Source organism: Peromyscus leucopus, chromosome 2 (assembly GCF_004664715.2).
Source record: "Peromyscus leucopus breed LL Stock chromosome 2, UCI_PerLeu_2.1, whole genome shotgun sequence".
Lineage (NCBI taxonomy): Eukaryota > Metazoa > Chordata > Mammalia > Rodentia > Cricetidae > Peromyscus > Peromyscus leucopus.
In genome coordinates this window covers 29,046,547-29,065,796 of record NC_051064.1, presented here as the reverse complement: position 1 = coordinate 29,065,796, position 19,250 = coordinate 29,046,547, and the positions used below count along the sequence as shown (strand labels likewise).

Sequence of the window (19,250 nt, the reverse complement as noted above, 5' to 3'; positions counted from 1 at the left end):
TCTCTGTGTAGCTTTGCACCTTTCCTGGATCTTGCTCCATAGACTAGGCTGGCCTTGAACTCACAAAGATCAGCCTGCCTCCACCTCCTGAGTGCTGGGATTAAAGGTGCGCGCCACCACCACCCAGCAGAAATAGGTTAATTTAAGTTATAAGAGCTAGCTAGCAAGAGGCCTGCCATAGGCCATGCAATTGGTAATTGATACAAGCCTCTGAGTAATTATTTTATATGTGGCTGTGGGACCGGGCTGGGCGGAACCAGAGAAACCTTCTGACTACAGTTGATTCTTTTTATTTTGTTTTGTTGTTGTTGGTGGTGGTGTTAGTAGTGGAAGTGGTGGTAGTGGTTTTAGTAGTGGTGTGTGTATGTGTATTTTGTTAACCCCTCCAGCCAAGAATGAAAAACCACCATCCAAATTAAAACCAGTTGAAAGAAAGCTTTATTTACTATGCGTAGAACTGACTCTCCAAAGTGGGGTTTGAGAGTACAGTGTGGGTTAACTTTTCAGGCCTCCTTTTATAGGGAAAAAGTATAAACTGGGGATTTTGTAATATAAGAATTTTGCAAGTGAATTTTACAGAAGCAGAAAGCAGATTAGATTATTTGCAGATCATCTTGGCAGAAAATCTCAAGATTCCATGACAAAGTATCTTGTCAGGATGGGGTACATGTGAGTCAAACTTGAATTTTGCAGCAACTAGAAGCAACTTATTCTGACCTTAACAAAATGGTGTTTTACCAAACTAAGCTGGTCTATCAGTTTCCCTTCTTTTGTTTTTTTCTGGTGTGAGATTATTTATTTCCTGTGTTTTCATGGATGTAGTTAACTTCCTTAGGTTGGAGTTTTCCTTCTAGCACCTTCTATTGGGCTGGATTTGTACATACATAGTTTAAATTTGACTTTATCATGAAATTCTTATTTTCTTCATCTATGGTGATCAAAAGTTTTGTCAGTATAGTAGTCTGGACTGGCATCTATAGTCTCTTAGAGTCTGCAGCACATCTGTCTAGCCCCTTCTGGCTTTTAGTCTCTGTTGAGAAGTCAGGTGTAATTCTAATAGGTCGGCCTTTATATGTTACTTGGCCTTTTTCCTTTAGCTTTTAATATTCTTTTTTTGTTCTCTATGTTTAGTGTTTTTATTATTATGTGCCAAGTAGACTTTCTTCTTTGGTCCTCTCTATTTGGTTCTCTGTATGCTTCTTGTACCTTTATAAACATCTCCTTTAGGTTAAGAATTTTTTTGTATGATTTTATTGAAAATATTTTTGAGCCTTTGGCCTGGGTTTCTTCTCCTTTGTATATTCCTATTATTCTTAGGTTTGGGCTTTCCATAATGTCCCAATTAGATGTTTTGTGCCAGGATTTTTTAGATTTGACATTTCCTTTGTCTGGTGTGTCTATTTCTTCTATTGTATTTTCAATTCCTGAGATTATGTCTTCCATCTCTTGTATTCTTCTGGTGAAGCTTGACTCTGTAGTTGCTGTTTGAATTCCTAAATTTTTCATTTCCAGAATTCCCTCAATTTGTGATTTCTTTATTGCATCTATTTCCATTTTTAACTCTAGAATAGTTTTAATGTTTGATTCAATTGTTTGTATTTTCTTGGCTTTCTTTGAGGAATTCATTTATTTCCTCTTTAAGGACCTTTATCAACTTCATATAGGTGCTTTTAAGGTTTTTTTCTTGTGCCTCAGCTATGTTGGAACAATCAGGGCCTGCTATGGTAGGACAGCTGGGCTCTAGTGGAGACACATTGTCCTGTCTTTCATTGTGTCTAGGCATCTGAGTTTGGGGTGATTATAGGTCCAGATGCTGATTTCTAGGTTTGTCTTTGTTGGGTGGGTGTTTTGTTTCTTGCTTTCTGTTTCCTCTGTGGATTTTCATAGCACCTCTTATAAAAGAAAGCATTTAGGGGCTGGAGAGATGGCTCAGAGGTTAAGAGCACTGGCTGCTCTTCCAGAGGTCCTGAGTTTAATTCCAGCAACCACATGGTGGCTCACAACCATATATAATGAGATCTGGTGCCCTCTTCTGACCTGCAGGTGTACAAGACAGCAGAACACTGTATGCATAATAAATAAATCTTAAAAAAATAAAGAAGAGAAAAGAAAGCATTTAATTGGGGCTTGCTCCTATTCAGGGGGTTAGTCCATTATCATCAATAGTGGGAAGTATGATGGCAAAGAAGCAGACATGGTGCTGGAGAGGTAGCTGAGAGTTCTACATCTGGATCTGCAGAGAGCAGGGAGAGAGTGAGAGAGCCACTGGGCCTGGCTTGGGCTTTTGAAACCTCAAAGCCCATCTCCTAGTGATGTGTCTTGCAACAAGGCCACGCCTACTTCAACAAGACCCCATGTCCTAATCTTTTCAAATAGTGCCACTCCCATGAGATTATTGGGGGCATTTTCATTTAAACACCACACAGAGAGGGTTTCCTTGTTTAGCCTTGCCTGTCCTGGAACTCGCTCTGTAGATCAGGCTGGCCTGGAACTCAGAGATCTGCCTGCCTCTGCCTCATAAGTGCTGGGATTAAAAGCCTGTGCCACCATGCCTGGCTTATTTTGAATTAAGTTTTGTACAGGGTTAGAGATATGAATCTAGTTTCATTCTTTTTCACTGCATATACACTTTTGTCAGTACCATTAGTTAAACAGGCCTTTCTCTATTGTATCTTTATACCTTTGCCAAAATTTAGATGTCCATAGCTATTTAGGTTCCAAGTCCTTTATTCTGTCTCATTGATCTACATTTCTGTTTTGTGCCAGTACCATGTTTTCTTTGTTATTATAGCTTTGTAGTAAAATTTTAAGTCACATTTTTTTAATGCCACCAGTAGTGTTCTTGCTACTTAAAACTATATAGCTCTCTGTGGTCTTTTATATTTCCTTATGAATTTTAGGATTTTTTTCTTTTTTTTAGTTATATGAAAAGTATCATTTGCATTTGTGATAGATGTTCAAGTATCTCTGTTGGAGAATATATTCATTTGGGTACATGCCCAGAAGTGGTATAGCACTGAATCTATAGATGACTTTTAGTAATATTGTCATTTCACAACATTAATTCTGCTGGTCCAGGAGCATGGAGACTCTTTCCATTGTCTAGTGCCATCCTCAGTTTCTTTCTTTAGTGTCTTAAAGTTTTCACTGTAAAGGTTTTTCAACCTCCATGGTTAGGCTCATTCTTACATAATTTTTTTCATAAATTTCATTAGTATTTTTATGTGTATGGGTATTTCGTCTGCTTGTATGTCTGTACACCACCTGTGTGTCTGGTGCCTCTGGAACTGGAGTTACAGACACTTGTGTGTAGCAGGCTTTCTTTTGGGCCACTAGCCAGCTCCCAAATCATGACATAGAGACTTATTATTAGTTATGAGTGCTTGGCCTTATCTTATGCTTGTCCCTCTAGCTCTTACAACTTAAATTAACCTGTTTCTCTTCATCTATGTTTTGCCTTGGGGCTTTTTACCTTTCTTTCATTTTTATGTTCTACTCTGTGTGCCCCAGGTGTCTCCCTCTCTTTCTCTCTCATTCTCTTTCTCTTGAGCCTACATTCCTCCTCCTAGTCTCTCTGCCTGCCAGTCCTGCCTATTCCTCTACTGCCTAGCTATTGGCTATTCAGCTTTTTATTAGACCAACCAGGCAGGCAAGGTAAAACAGCAACACATCTTTACATAATTAAACAAATGCAGCATAAACAAATGTAACACATCTTTACATAGTTAAGGTAATATTCCACAACAGTTGTGAGCTACTACATGTCTGCTGGGCATTCAACTAGGGTCCTCTGGAAGAGCAGCTGAGTGCTCTTAACTACTGAGCTATCTTTCTCTCTAGCCAGTGCTCTCCCTGTCCCCCCCCCCCCCCGATAATTTCTTTGAAGTGATTGTATAACTGGGATATTTTTTGTTAATTTCTTTTCAGAAAATTCATTATTGATATATATATATATATATATATACACACACACACACACACACACACACACACACACACACACACACATATATATAAAAGCTACTATTTTTGCATCTTGTTTTTGTATCCTATAAATTTAATGAAAGTATTTAGCAGATCCAAAAGTTTTCTGGTGGAATCATTATGAATATTTAAGTATAGAATGAGGTCATCTTCAAATAGAGGAACTTGACTTCTTCCTTCCTATTTGTATCTCTTTTATATCCTCTTATCTTATTTCTCTAGCTAAGACTTCAAACACTATGTTGAATGAAGTGGAAAGAATACACACCTATATATAATTCCAGATATTAGAGGAAATGCTGTCAGTGTTTTCCCATTTAGTATAATGTTGGTTATATAATTTGTCTCATACATCTCTCTCTCCATAAATAAATTATATATATATATATAATATTATGTTGAGGTATGTTCAATCTGTTACTAATTTCTTTAGGACTTTTATCATGAAAGTATGTTTTCTGTTGACACATACTAGGTTCATCTGGGAAGAGGCACAAAACCTCAATCAAGAAAGGAACAATTATTTCTCTGTAATGGGACACAGGTAAAACCATGAGACACATGGAGATACATAGATTAATAGAAATGGGTTAATTTAAAAGAGCTAGTTAGCAGTAAGCCTGAGCCATAGACCAAACAGTTTGTAATTAATATTAAGCCTCTGACTGGTTATTCATGTACTGGTGGGTGGGAGAGATTTATCTGTCTACTTGTCTCATCATAACCCCTCTGTACTATTATATTTATTATATATGTATTATATAATAGTATATATAAATATACTTCAAAAAATTAAAGCAAAAACCTCTTTAATTGTAAAAAGTGACCTTTAACTTGAGACTATGACTTGGTGTTTTCTCTTTTTGTTGTTGTTGAAATAAATATATTATTACTACAAGTCCTCTTTAACTATTTAAACAGAATTCAGAGTAATGCCTAAAGCATATTTGTGTATAATAGATAACAACTGAGTGATTAAAGAAATTTTGTTATCACAGAGCTAGGACTGGTGATTTACTACACCCTTATGACACTCTTAATGACATACATCAAACTCTTCAACTCATTCTCACAGTTTTATATGCTTTTGAATTTGAGGTAAATATAGCCTACAATTACAGACCAATATTTCCACTGTTACTGACTGATGAATATTAGTTACATTATATAACCCACACAACAAAGAAAATGTGTTCTCACAAGAAATGCAACACCATATTTTGTATTTTCTGAATCTCATTTACTCCATACAAATTCTTCTCAAAATAGAGAAGCCATTATTGGTATTAACACTCAACTGGAAGTTCGTCATTTAATACAATGTATATATTTCTGTAAATTAAGGTACAGTTTGTAACTATATTTTGCAATTTTTCCCCCAAAAGTATTACTAAAAAAGGTGATGGAAAATAATTAAAAACAACTATGGACTAGAACTATTATAGTTCTGTTTTTGTTGTTGTTGTTGTTGTTGTTCTTATAAATTGAGTCTGGACCTTATCTTTTTACCATTTTGTAGAACTAGTTTTGGTATTGGATAGGCAAGGACTTAAGATATGAGGAAATGGGGGAAAACTGTGGTTGAATCTTTACATCTCTGTTTCATACTTTCAGAATGCCCTCTGTGGGTAAATATTCTTGAAGCTGCCATTATGTTCAAGCATTACCAGAAATTAAAGCACCAGGGCATGTTCCCACTTATGTACACTAAGGAAGGGTCTGCATCCTCAAATGTGCTGATCAACCCACTTGCACTGTAATTTTGAATTCCCCCCACTCCGTGGGCTTTCTTAGCGAATCATTGGAAGAAATATCCTTAAACGGAGATCCCATCCACCATGGAAGGTCATAAACTTGTTCCCTTTTAAATATCATTCACTTAATAACTATTCATAAGACTCTTAAAACCCAGCCGGGTGGTGGTGGCTTTAATCCCAGCACTCGGGAAGAGACAGGCGGATTTCTGTGAGTTTGAGGCCAAGCCTCTAAAGAGTGAGTTCCAGGAAAGGCACCAAAACTACACGGAGAAACCCTGTCTTGAAAAACCAATCAATCAATCAATCAATCAATCAATCTTAAAACTCCACAAGGCAGAATTCAAGAGACTGCTCCCTACCTTTGGGCAGCCCATTCCAATAACTGGACTATTTGCTTATCTTTTTCAAATAAACTGTTCAAGTTGTCTGTTACTTGACTGATTTTTTTCTTTCCTTCAAAAAGACAAAAACTCAGGGACCCCATAATGTAGTGGTTCTTAACCTTCTTAATACTGCAACCCTTTATTACAGTTCCTTGTAGGTGGAGTTTTTGTCAGGGCCACCAGCCAGCTTACAAATAATCACACTGAGACTGATTAATTATAAATGCTTTGCCATTAGCTTAGGCTTGTTATTAACTAGCTCTTACAATTTAAATTAACCCATATTTCTTATCTACATTCTACTGTGTGGCTCAGTACCTTTTCTCAGTATGGCACGGTCAACTTGATTCTCTCTGGCAACTCTGGTGACCCCGCCCTCCTTCACAGTGTCCTCTCCATTTGGCCCTCCCACCTATCTTCTTCCTGCCTACCTACTGACGAGTTGGTTCTTTATTAATCCAATGAGAGTGATACATATTCACAGTGTACAAAAGCATTGTTCTACCGCAGTTTCTCATGTTGTAACTGTCCCAAAGATAGAATTATTTTCATTGCTATTTCATAACTGTAATTTTGCATATCTGGTATGCGACCCTTATGAAAGGGTCATTTGACGTCCCAGAGGTTGAGAACCACTGCAACAGTTTTGCTAATTAGTTTGCAAGACTACAAGAGCCTATCTTATAAAAACAAACTTAAAATAAGTTGACTTTGGATTCTTCTGGATTTCAAACAACCTAGGAGCAATATTTAGATTGATTTCCTCTACTACGTCTGTTGGTTTGGCCAGTGCCTTGCTCATAAAAATATTTTTTAAAGGCATGAATGTAACTTGTTTATGTAGCTGTTTTATAGTTGATTTGGAGGCTGGAAAGATGGTTCAGCGGTGTAGTACTTATTATTTTTTCAGAGGACCTGCATTTGGTTTGGGGCAGCTCAAGCTGGCAACTACCTATAATGCCAACTCCAGAAGGAGGCCCTCTTCTGGCCTCTGCCAGTTCTTAAAAATACACATACACATGAAAACAAAACAAACAAAAAAATCAAAACAAAACCTTTACAGTAACTTCAAAAAGGTTTAGTGAGATTTAGAAACAACTGCCAACCTTTACAAATTGTCTCACCTTAACTATGTAATTGTTAGTAAGAGCTAGCAGGAGCAACTCTCTTGCAAGACAGTGAAATAGCAAAAGAGTATCAAAAGGCACACGGTCTTTTCTATATTACTTGCATTAAGACAAGTATTTAAAATCATTTAGTTTTGGAGTCAAATATATGTTTGGCAGTATAAGTTCATTAGCTTTGAATCCTGGCTGGGTCAGGGATTGGCTTGGTCAAATCTTCCTTACCTCTAGGGTGGCTGTGATACACATCACAGAAGGCTAACTTAACGCGGTTTCTGGCACACAGCAGGTGCTCAGTATGGCCCCCATCATTAACTGTAAGATAAGTTAGCAATTCAGTGCTAGTCGGAGCAGGAAGATGAGCCAGGCATTGTAACAGATTACCAAAGCCCCAAAGCTAGAAACTGCTCACATTATTTTGGATTACTCTTCGTTTCATGAGACACCACTTTCAAAACCCAACGAAGAAGCCGAATTTTAACTCAAAATATCCTCTAACGTTTCAGGGTGGAAGCGAACATTTTTCAGAACGTGGTGCCAAAGCCTAAAAACAAAGCACGACCTCACAAAAACCGATGCCATTCCAAACACTGTACTAGCTCGGTTCCCGGAAACCGGAAGCGAGGGTCCGTATTCCGCGGTCGTCGGCGTGCTGTAGCGCGACAGGGGCGGGGCGAGGCCGTAAAGCAACGCCGAGCCCGCCCGGCCTCCCAGGGCGCCCTTGGAAAGACCGTGCGTCATGGCTGGCGTCGCGCGGGGCAGCGGGGCCAGCCTGGACCTGCTGCGGTCCCTGCCGCGCGTGAGCCTGGCCAACCTGAAGCCCAACCCTGACTCCAGAAAACGGGTAAACGGATGGCAGCGGTGCGGGAGTGCTGGGCCGCGCCGCCGGGGTGGAGGACGCGCGTGCGCCCCGCGGGCCCTGGCCCCCGGCCTCCCGCGTGCGCCCCGTAGTACGGCTCCGGCTGAAAATGACCAAGATGCCAAGGGTGCGGAGGGCACACTCCGGGGAACTGCTGCATGGTTCATCCGCAGACACCTCCAAACGGAAGTCCTTTAGCAAAGTGCCTGTTACTGACTTTTTACTTCAGCTGTCCTAGGTGCACCCCACGGCACAACTAGGAAAGCTGTTTTCTGTCACCTCTTATTGTAACTCAGTTTATTGCTTGTAGGAGGTGATACAGTAAAGTAAAGGGAAGATATTGGTACTGAGTTAGAAAACACCGAAAGAGCACCCGACTCTACCGAGTTGTAATCAGCCAGTTTTTAATTTAAGGTGCAGCTGTCCTTGGTTCCCGTGGTCGGATTTGGGACTGAGGCACAGCTTAAAGGGGAGGAGGGCTTAAAAGGCAGGTCGCGATTACTTCATACCTGAGAACTGTCTCACTCTTTGCCATGTAGGGAGTTTACAGAAACCAAAGCAAGCGGTTAATCAGTTTTACAACAGCTTTACAATTCTGGGGAGGGGGACAAGGAGTCAGGGACACCAGGAGCTTATCTTTTAGGAATTGGGAATGGGTTCGTAGCACACAATGGCGTTTTCCTTAGCTTGGCACACAGTACCTAACTAGTACTGGTTGGATGAATAAAAGGCATAGTAAAGAAATGTGCTATGGGGTGAACAAAATCCTGAAATTCACTTTTCCTTGTAGGAAAGACGTCCCAGAGATCGGAGAAGAGGCAGGAAATGTGGCAGAGGCCATAAAGGAGAAAGACAGAGAGGAACTCGGCCCCGGCTGGGCTTTGAGGGAGGGCAGACTCCATTTTACATCCGAATCCCCAAATACGGATTTAATGAAGGACATAGGTAAGGGTGTTTTTTCTTTTGAAGTACAAATCCCTAATTTCCAACAAGAATTGCATAAATAAATAATTTGGTAGAAACCTTATATTTACTTAGAAGCAAACTTGTTATATTGTTCCTCTGAGTAATTTCCAGTAAGGAAACTTAACCTAGATTTTGTGTGTGTGTGTGTGTGTGTGTGTGTGTGTGTGTGTGTATACATACACACACACATATATGTATATATATAATGTTTATGGTATATTGTAGCTACCATTATTCTATAATCTGCTACTTTGGGTTAAACCTTTGTGAGTTTACTTGTTTGCGTGAGTGAAGTAAATGTTTAGAGAGGTAAATTGTTTTTAGTGGAACAAAGGAAGCACTAGTGCTTTATGTGTTTGTATTGTACTCAAGTTTATTTTAAACCATCAGAAATGATGAAGGAAAACACAAAACAAAGCTTTTGATTTGAAGAGGTTACAGGAAGATTACTTGGTGTTTTCTAACTATTATGTTCCTGTTTTACAGTTTCAGACGTCAGTATCAACCTTTGAGTCTCAGGAGACTGCAGTATCTCATTGATTTAGGTCGAATTGATACAACTCAACCTATTGACTTAACCCAGCTTGTCAATGGGAGAGGTGTGACCATCCAACCACTTAAAAGGGATTATGGGGTCCAGCTGGTTGAAGAGGTAAGTCTGGATTTGTTTTGTTTGCTTGTTTGTTTTGTTTGGTGTATAGACACTTTGCCATAATAGTCTTTCCTTATCTGTGAGGGACACATACCATGTGCATGCTTCACTGTGGTCATTACCAAACTGTATAAACTGTATTCTTCTTTTTATATAGACATATGATAAAGGTTAATTCATAAGTTAGGTGTAGTGGGAGGTTAGTAATAATTTGCTACAGTTGTTAGAAACCTTAACCCTTTGAAATGGAGAACTCCATCTCTCTGCTTAAAGTACACTGTAGTTCTCTTTGTCATATCAGAATTGTTAGCATCTCTGTTCTTGTACGATAAGAGAGAAATATACAGTATTAAAATACTATGGCAGGGTGGTGGGTGGGTAGCAGATAGAATGTAAAAATGATATAGAAAGGTGTAATTCATGTCAGGAAGGGATGGGGTTGAGCAGCACAAGACCTCCTCATGCTCCACAGCACAGTTTACACTCTAAAATGTACTGGAGATGCACTGTCCAGCTTGCACAGGGTCTTGGTTTGATTCCTAGCCTTGCAGAGCCAGTAACAGAAACCATGGAAGGTGAAACTGAGAGACTGCTTAATCAGCACTTACCCCTTCTTGGGGGCTGGAGAGATAGATCAGTAGTAAAGAACATTGGCCAATCATCCACAGGGCCTGGGTTCAAGTCCCATCATCCATATGGTCGCTCACAACCATCTGTAACTTCAGTCCCAGGAGATCCACTGCCTTCGCTGGCCTTGATGGGAAGTGCATGCACGTGGTATGCAGATAGTCATGCAGACAAAACATACATACACACAGAATAAATACAAACATAAAAAATGTAGTTCATGCTAGCTGTGGGTACAGAAAGCTGATGTACATTTAGGCCACAGCCTTGTCTTCTGCTTCTGTGGATCTGTACATCTTTCTCCCTCATTGAAAAAAAATTCCTTAAAATATTTTTTAGATGGTTTTGTTTTTGCTTTTCAAGACAGGGTTTCTTCTCTGTGTAGCTCTGGCTGTCCTGGAACTCACTCTGTAGACCAGGCTGGCCTCAAACTCACAGAGATCCATCAGGCTCTACCTCCCAAGTGTTGGGATTTTTAAAGGTGTGCGCCACCACTGCCTGGCTAGATTTCTTTATTTTATATGTATGCGTGTTTTGCCTGTGTGCATGTGTACCATAAGTATCCCTGGTGTCCCCAGAGTTCAGAAGAGGATGTTAGGTGTCCTGGAACTGGACTTACAAATAGTTGTGAGCCACCATGTGAGTGCTAGAAACCAAACCCCAACCCTGGAAGAGCAGCAAGTGCTCTTGACCTCTAAGCTCTCTTTCCCGCCCCAGAAACATCTTTCTGAAATTATTTTTGTTGTTTGAGGCAGGATAGCTCTGGCAGGCTGTCCTAGAACTCACTGTGTAGACCAGGTTGGCCCCTGCCTTTATCTCTTCAGTGCTGAGATGACAAGCTTGTGCCACTACATCTGTTTACCTACCCCACACTTTTTAAAAAATAGTTTACATTGCAGGGTGACAAGAGCCGGCCAGAAACTCAAGTGCAGCTTGTGGCCCTGTCCCCACTCTTAGAAGCACACTCTAGGTCTGCCTTTTCCTGCCCAAAGCAGTTTTCTTTTTATTGTTTTTAAATGTGTGAGTGTTTTGACTTCATGTGTGTGCCATATGTACTCCTGGTGCCAGCTGAAGCTTTGGCTCCCCTAGGACTGGAGTTACAGACACTATGAGCCACCACATGTAATGTAATAAAATCCTGGCTTTCTGGAACAGCAGCTAGTTCCCTTAACTGCTTAGCCATCTCTCTAGCCTCCCAACTAATTTTTCTTATTATCTGGTGCACAACTGCGCTTCCATTTTATCTTTCTCACTATCACCTAAGCCTTGTAAAGGTAGGTGCTTTATTATAGTTTCAATATTGACAATCTTAGCTCCGAAAGTTAATGACAATCTTAGCTCCGAAAGTTAATATTTATGGAAAAAAGAATGAATTTAATCCCATTTCAACTTCAGTAGAAATTTCTGTTACACTGATTGACCAACAATTCATAAATAGATTAACTACATAGCCAAATAGTAACTTAGTGTCCACTAGAGGGAAGCATATACCCATGGAAGAAGCTTTTCAAGTTCTTTGAGACTGTGAACCTAAAGATAAGCACTTTCCAGGTCTCATTCATTGTCTGATGTGGTAGATCACGCCTGTGATTCCAGCACTTGAAAGGCTGAGCCTGGAAGATTGCTGTAAGTTTGAGACTACCTTGAGCTACAAAGTGAATTCTAGGTGAGCCTTGGCTGCATTATAAAACCCTGTCTTACAGAAAAACAAAACAAAGCAAACCCTAATAAAACCGGTTAAGTTCATTTGGAAAAGCAATACTGAAGACATGATTGAGCCTCAATATTCTACTATGGATGTGTAAAGAAAAAGACATGTACATCATAGAAAATTCCATAACCTTGGCAGTATTTAAATTGCATGTCTCAGTATGCTTTAGGTATGTGTATATTATGCTAGCAGACATTATACTGAAAATTCTACACTGGGCCAATGATTGAATAAATGTAGTCACACAGTTATTGTAGCTTGTACATTGTTTGCCTTTTCTGAGTTTAGATTTGCAAGTAAATAGTGGGTAATAAGATGGCTGTGATTTTAAGCACAGAATTATTTGGGAGTATATGTTCTCAAGGAAAATAAAAGAAACCTGATTTGTAGACCTTCCTAAAAATGCAGTTTATAATACTTAAACCCTGGCACTAGCACCAGAGAAGAAGAGTGAGGTGGTGGAGCAGCAGAACCAGAGAAGTAACAGAGGAAGCTTTTTTCTTTTGTTTTTTGAGACAGAGTTTTTCTGTGTAACAGCTCTGGCTGTCGTAGAACTAACTGTGTAGACCAGGCTGGCCTCAAACTCCCGGAGATCCGCCTGCCTCTGCCTCCTGAGTACTGGGATTGAAGGCGTGTGCCACCATTGCCTGGCCTCAGAGTAGTAATTGAAAAAAAAAATCACAAATTAATACATCAAGTCCCTAGTTTTAAATCAACAGTCAGTTGATTATAAAAATGCACACCATTATCAAATATAAAATGAAACTACATCCTGTAGTTGATGGAATATTGAAATATATGAAATGTTCATAACGTGAGTGAAAATTAGTTTAGCCATACTAAAATGGCAAAAGCAATATGTTTTGAAGTTAGACAAATATTAGCATATCCTGAGTGACGGGACTTTAAGTTCATTGCTTCATCTTCTAGTGTTAAACATTCTGGGGGAAAATAGATGCATCCTCCATTTTAGGGAGTATAATAAAGTTGACAATGAGTACAAAATGGATCCCTCTCTCCCTTTTTTCCCTAAAGACAGCCAACCCCTTCAGTATTGTCAGATATTTTGTTTTCCAGGTTAGTCCAGACCCTTGCCTCCTCTATAACCTCCTGTTGCTTACTTAGGGATAAGGATGTTTTTATTTTATTATTAAAATTTTAAAAATGTTTAATATGTATGTGTGTTTTATCTGTGTGTATGTCTATGTACCCCATATGTGTCTAGTGCCTGGGGAGACCAGAAGAGGGCATCAGCATTGGATCCCCTGGAACTGAAGTTACAGATGGTTCTCAGGCACCATGTGGGTGCTGGAAATCAAACTATGATCCTCCGGAAGAGCAGCCAGTATTCTGAACTGCTGAGCTGTCTCTCCAGTCTCAGGAAGATTTGTTTTTAGTCTGTATAATGGAGCATAATGTTGTAGTTAAGAACAGAGGTGGGCTGGTAAAATGGCTTTGTGGGTAAAGGCCACTCAGAGCTGGAGACATGTGTTTAATCCCTGGAATCCACATAAAAGTAGAAAGAACCGCCGGGCGGTGGTGGCGCACGCCTTTAATCCCAGCACGCGGGAGGCAGAGCCAGGCGGATCTCTGTGAGTTCGAGGCCAGCCTGGGCTACCAAGTGAGCTCCAGGAAAGGCGCAAAGCTACGCAGAGAAACCCTGTCTCGAAAAACCAAAAAAAAAAAAAAAAAAAAAAAGGTAGAACCGCAAATTGTCCTCTGACCTCAACATGCATGTTGCATGCTGTGATTACACACACACACACACACACACACACAAACACACACACACACTGGAATTTTCTTAGAAGATTTCCTCCCAGAATCCTGGGGAAGATGCTTTGTCTGGTGGGTTATCTCAAGGAAAAGAATCTATGTACATCATGCTCTTTTTCATTTGTCCGTTTATTTTATCTCTCTAAGACAAAACTCTATCTATACAGCTTCAGCTCTGTCCTGACACTTGGTTCCTCTCTGTGTTACTTTTCCTGTCTTCTCATAGAGGATCCTAACTAAGCTCCCATGCTTTTGACGGAGGTAGTTCAAGATAGAATTGCAGGTACTTTGGAGGGGGAAGCACAGCTGAAAACAGACCTTGTGCTGATTTGCCTTCAGCTAAGCTATTTACTAACAGGCCTTGTTTTAACTTATGACAGGGTGCTGATACTTTTCAAGCAAAAGTTAATATTGAGGTACAGTTGGCTTCAGAATTAGCAATTGCTGCAATTGAGAAAAATGGTGGTGTTGTTACTACAGCCTTCTATGACCCAAGAAGTCTGGGTAAGTCTGGTGGTCAGTTTCTTCTTTATCTTATACTGCCTGTTTGCCAGTTTCCTTTTGAGTGCTTCTGTCATGCTCACAGCTGCCCCCTTCAGGCCTCTTTGGGCGCTGCACTCGTGTACACATAACACCACTGACATAAATGGGACTCATAATTAAAACTAAAAGAATCTTAAAATATGTTTTTCAGAGGGGTGTTAGCTCATCTCAAGTGTTTAAAACCTTTCATCCCTCCTTCTCCCCTCTCCCTTCTGTCTCCCTTTCCTTTTCAAATTATAAAAAAATGACTTTTTTCAGCCTAGCTTAGATAGCTCAGTAGGCAAGACCCCCTCCCTGCTCTGCAAGTCTGATCTGGGTTTGATCAGGTGGAAGGAGAGAGCCAATTCCTGAAAGTCGTCATCAGATCTCCATGTGCAGCATAGCACATAGGATAATAATAAAAAAATGAAAAAAATTATAAGGAGTTGTTTCTGTTTTCTTACTTAAGCCTGTTTAACAGGAAGTTCTTGGAATTCAGTTCTCATCTCAGTGAATTAATAACTAAAGAATGTCCAACATAGTTATTATGTATAAGCCAGTCTTGACATCTCTCTTTTTAAAATTGTTTCTAGACATTCTGTGCAAGCCTGTTCCATTCTTCCTGCGGGGACAGCCCATCCCAAAGCGAATGCTCCCGCCGGAAGCACTGGTGCCGTATTACACTGACGCCAGAAACCGAGGCTACCTGGCTGACCCTGCCAAGTTTCCTGAAGCAAGACTTGAACTTGCCATGAAGTATGGCTATGTTCTTCCTGATATCACGAAAGATGAACTCTTCAAAATGCTTAGTGCTCGGAAGGATCCAAGGCAGATCTTCTTTGGTCTTGCTCCTGGTTGGGTGGTGAATATGGCAGATAAGAAAATTCTAAAACCTACAGATGAGAATCTCCTCAAGTATTACAGCTCCTGAACTCTCTTCCAGTAAGCAGATGTGTTGAGAACCAGACAGGAGCTGAAGCAAGGCTTCTTGTGGGTCTCCAGTCCTTGGGGTTGATAGCAGCCATCAGTGTGGTCAGGTCTGATTTAAATCACAGGCAGCAAAAGCTCCACAGAGGAACTGGACCTTTTTGGGTATGTCTCAAAAATTCAAATGGGGACGGTCTTTAGAAAGGTGATTTTAAAAAATTACTTAAAATCATCTTCCCTCCCTTTTTGTTTTTGTTTTTTTTGAGGCAGGGTTTCTCTGTATAGCCCTGGCTGTCCTGGAATTGTAGTGTAGACTAGGCTGGCCTCAAATTCACAGAGATCTGCCTGCCTCTGCCTCCCAAGTGCTGTAATTAAAGGTGTACACCACCACTGCCCAGCCTAATTTTGACTACTTTAAAACGTCCTTTTACCGTCCATCCTTTTATGGTCTTTTCTTACCTGTTCTGTTAGAATGAAGGGCAAGTGTAGAGGATTGATTAGTAGGCCTGGGAGCAGGTGCTAAGGAGCTCTGGTTCTTTTTACACAGTATCCCTAGTGAGTCCCCAACAGGGATGGAGAGGTTCAGAATGTGACTGATAGCTGGTGAGTAGCTACAAAGGAGCTTATCAGTAGTGGAGCTAGAGAGAGAAAGAGCACAAATGAATTCATTTTTGCAGCACTGGTAATATAGATAATGGTCAAACCATTACCATTTTTCTTGAAGAAGATAGTGTTCCAATTGATAAAAATTTATCTCAGACTTCAAGACATTTCAGTTAAATTTAGAAAACTTGTTCAATGATTATATAAGCCATATGGAAATAGGGATTTTGTTTTAGGTGGTGGTTTTTAAAAGACGGGCCTTGACCAGGATCCTGAGCCCTAGCGATTCTCTTGCTTCAGCTTTCCTAGCAGGTGGGACTACTGTGCCCAGCTTAAACTCAGTTACTGTAAAAGATTCAGACGTGAGCAAGCTTTTCAAAGAGAAATTGTGTTCAAATCTTGCAAAAGCTTAATTTGCCTTAAGTGATTATAGTTTTTGTTTGTATGAAACAGGGTCTCATGTATCCCATGCTATCCTTGAATTCCTGATTCTTTCTTCCCATGTGTTGGGATTACAGCATGAACCACCATACCTTGTTGAGCAATTAAACGTTGATCCTGAATAATTCATTATAGTTCTTCCACAGTTAAAATGATCCTTAAAATAAAACGCAAAAACTCATAAACTCATAAATCATGCAATGTATTTTTTATTGACTTTTATACCTTATGTTTTGCTGACCTGGGCTCTAGTTTATAAAGTGGTACACATGCCTAGAGTGTGTTTCAGTTTTCATTCAGGATTGGGTAGGTTTTTTTTTTTTTTTTTTTTTTGGGTACAAACTCTAGTAAGAACCAGGAGCTAAGAAGAATCATCCTTAGACCAACTTCAGTGATTGAATTTGAAACTTTTTTTTTTTTTTTTCTTTTTGAGACAGGGTTTCTCTGTGTAGCCCTGGTTTCCTGGAACTCTCTTTGTAGACCAAGGTGGCCTTGAACTCAAAGATCTGCCTGTCTCTGCCTTGCGAGTGCTGGGATTAGAGGCATGCGCCACCACCACCTGGCTGTAATCAGTTCTTAAAACATGTTTGTATTTTTCAGAGACCTGGTTAGTTTTAGCTCTGCTGGTGGGAACTGCAGACCCCGAAGCGTGAGGGAAGCAGCTCTGTGCTCACAGGTGAAGTGCAGGAGGTGTTGCAGTTTGTGTCAGCTGTGCTGGGCACTGCTCCTTGGTAAACTCCTTTCTGATAATGAGGTCTAAATAGAGCCAGGCAACAACAAGCCAGTTTTTTCTAAGCAAAGTTAGAAGCTTCCACTTAAAACTTCAGTTTGTAGCTGTTGGCCAGACCTTGAATACAGTCCTGTTCTGAAGGGGCTAGAAGTCTGTGGCAGATGGTGGTCTTGGGTAAAAAGTCCAGTTAAAAGTGATGAGTAAGCAGGGTGATGGTGGCCCACACCTTAATCCCAGCAGAGGCAGGCAGATCTCTGTGAGTTTGAGGCCAGGCTGGTCTACAGAGTGAGTTCCAGGACAGCCAGGACTACACGGAGAAACCCTGTCTCGGGGAAAAAAGTGATGAATGAGAGAGTGAACACATTGAATAGCCAACAAGGAGGTGCACATCTTCCCACTGAACTTCAGCTCAGGTGAATTGACTTATATCAGAGAAGTGGAGAAGTCTTTAATTCTACATCTGGAATGTTGAATTCAATGCTTTACATAACTATCAGTAAATTGGTTATTTCTTCAATCTTTGGGGGCTTGGGGTCCTTATTAAGTCCCTTGCTGGCCTGTAGACAGAACTGGCCTCAAACTAAGATCTGCCTGCCTCTGCCTCCCTAGTGCTGGGATTAAAGGCGTGTTCACTACACTTGGCCTTTATTAATCTTTTTGCAGAGGAATGATAGGAACCTGGGAAACTGCCTATGGAGGCATTTGTCTTATGTAGCTGCTTTTTTTGGGGGGAGGAGGGGTGTTTCAAGACAGGATTTCTCTGTGTAACAGTCCTGGCTGTCCTAGAACTAGCTCTGTAGACCAGGCTGCCCAAACTCACAGAGCTGCCTGCCTCTGCCTCCTGAGACTGGGATTAAAGGTGTGCACCACCACCACCACCACCACCACCACCACCACCACCACCACCACCACCACCACCACCACCACCACCACCACCACTGCCTGGCAGTACGTATCTGCTTTGGAAACATTTTCATTGTAAAACTATGTTATGCTTCCAATATTATGTATTTTGTTTTTTTTTTTTTTTTGGTTTTTCGAGACAGGGTTTCTCTGCGTAGTTTTGCGCCTTTCCTGGAGCTCACTTGGTAGCCCAGGCTGGCCTCGAACTCACAGAGATCCGCCTGGCTCTGCCTCCCGCGTGCTGGGATTAAAGGCGTGCGCCACCACCGCCCGGCAAATAAATATTTTTTAAAAGAAAATACATTTGAGTAGTCTAAGGGGAAAGAGCTAACAGGACACAATGAAGACTGCAAAAAATGTCCAGGTAAAAAGAAAATGTGTTTTAATTGTCAGCAGTGAGTCCCTATGGGTTAAGAATTGATACATTTTGGGCTGGAGAGAGATCTCATCTTCTCAGGGCCAAGGCTTACAACCAAAACTTCAAGAATTGAGTACATTTTATTTTTTTTAAGTAATGGCTGGGGAAAAAATTCTTAAAACTCTGTATCAGAACAAAAGTTCTTACTTGTTTTGAACATGATTATAGTATTGAAGTATTTTAGTTTTGTAGCTCAGCATAGCTTCAAACTTGTCATGTATTGGAGGGCAACCTTAAACTCCTGCCTCTACCTCCTTACTGCTGGGGTTACAGAAAGTCTGCCTCCTCGCCCAGCTATTGAAGGTTTAAGAGGACCAAAGGTCCACATTCTGCTGCTGTTACACCCCTGTTTCTCAGAGGTCCCAGAACCAGTTCTCTCTAAGTCGAAGGATAGATTGTTGATAATGTTGGGGCTCTTCTTGCCTCAGTTTATTTCATTTATTTTTGGTAGTGGAGGTTGAGCTCAATTTAATCCCTGAGCTGTACCCCAGCATACAACATCTGTTTTAGATAGACTTCTGAGCACTTTACTACTTGGGAATTACACTGATCCTTGCTAGCCTTAGGCTGTTTAAAGTGAGGTGTATCCACAGACAGGTCACTTCCCCTTTGTTAAACTGAAGGGCAGTGTCAGTGTAAAGCAATGAGAGGTGTGTGGCAGACAGCAGTCTCTCCCTGCCTCTGCACCAGGGCTTCACATGCCTGGTGACACTACCCCTCCCTCTGCCTCCAGTGCCAGCTGTAGCTCCTCAGTGAGGGACACAGGTGCTTCCTTGATCCAAGGAGAATTTTGACCTCAGCCTATCTGCATAGAAATGAATTTCCTTAAATGTAAAGACATCCTGTAACAGTATGTGTATGGGGTGT

At 40.7% G+C, this 19,250-nt stretch overlaps 1 protein-coding gene across 1 annotated transcript; it reads left to right on the top strand.

Annotated features, from left to right (window-relative positions):
- The first annotated feature begins 7,928 nt into the window (after positions 1–7,928).
- Mrpl15 (mitochondrial ribosomal protein L15) lies at positions 7,929–16,528 on the top strand. The gene is made up of 5 exons (XM_028893664.2): positions 7,929–8,092; positions 8,898–9,052; positions 9,560–9,725; positions 14,220–14,343; positions 14,955–16,528. Exons 1-5 carry the CDS (start codon positions 7,988–7,990, stop codon positions 15,290–15,292), a joined length of 888 nt encoding a protein of 295 aa, XP_028749497.1. The 5' UTR covers positions 7,929–7,987; the 3' UTR covers positions 15,293–16,528.
- The last annotated feature ends 2,722 nt before the right edge of the window (positions 16,529–19,250 follow it).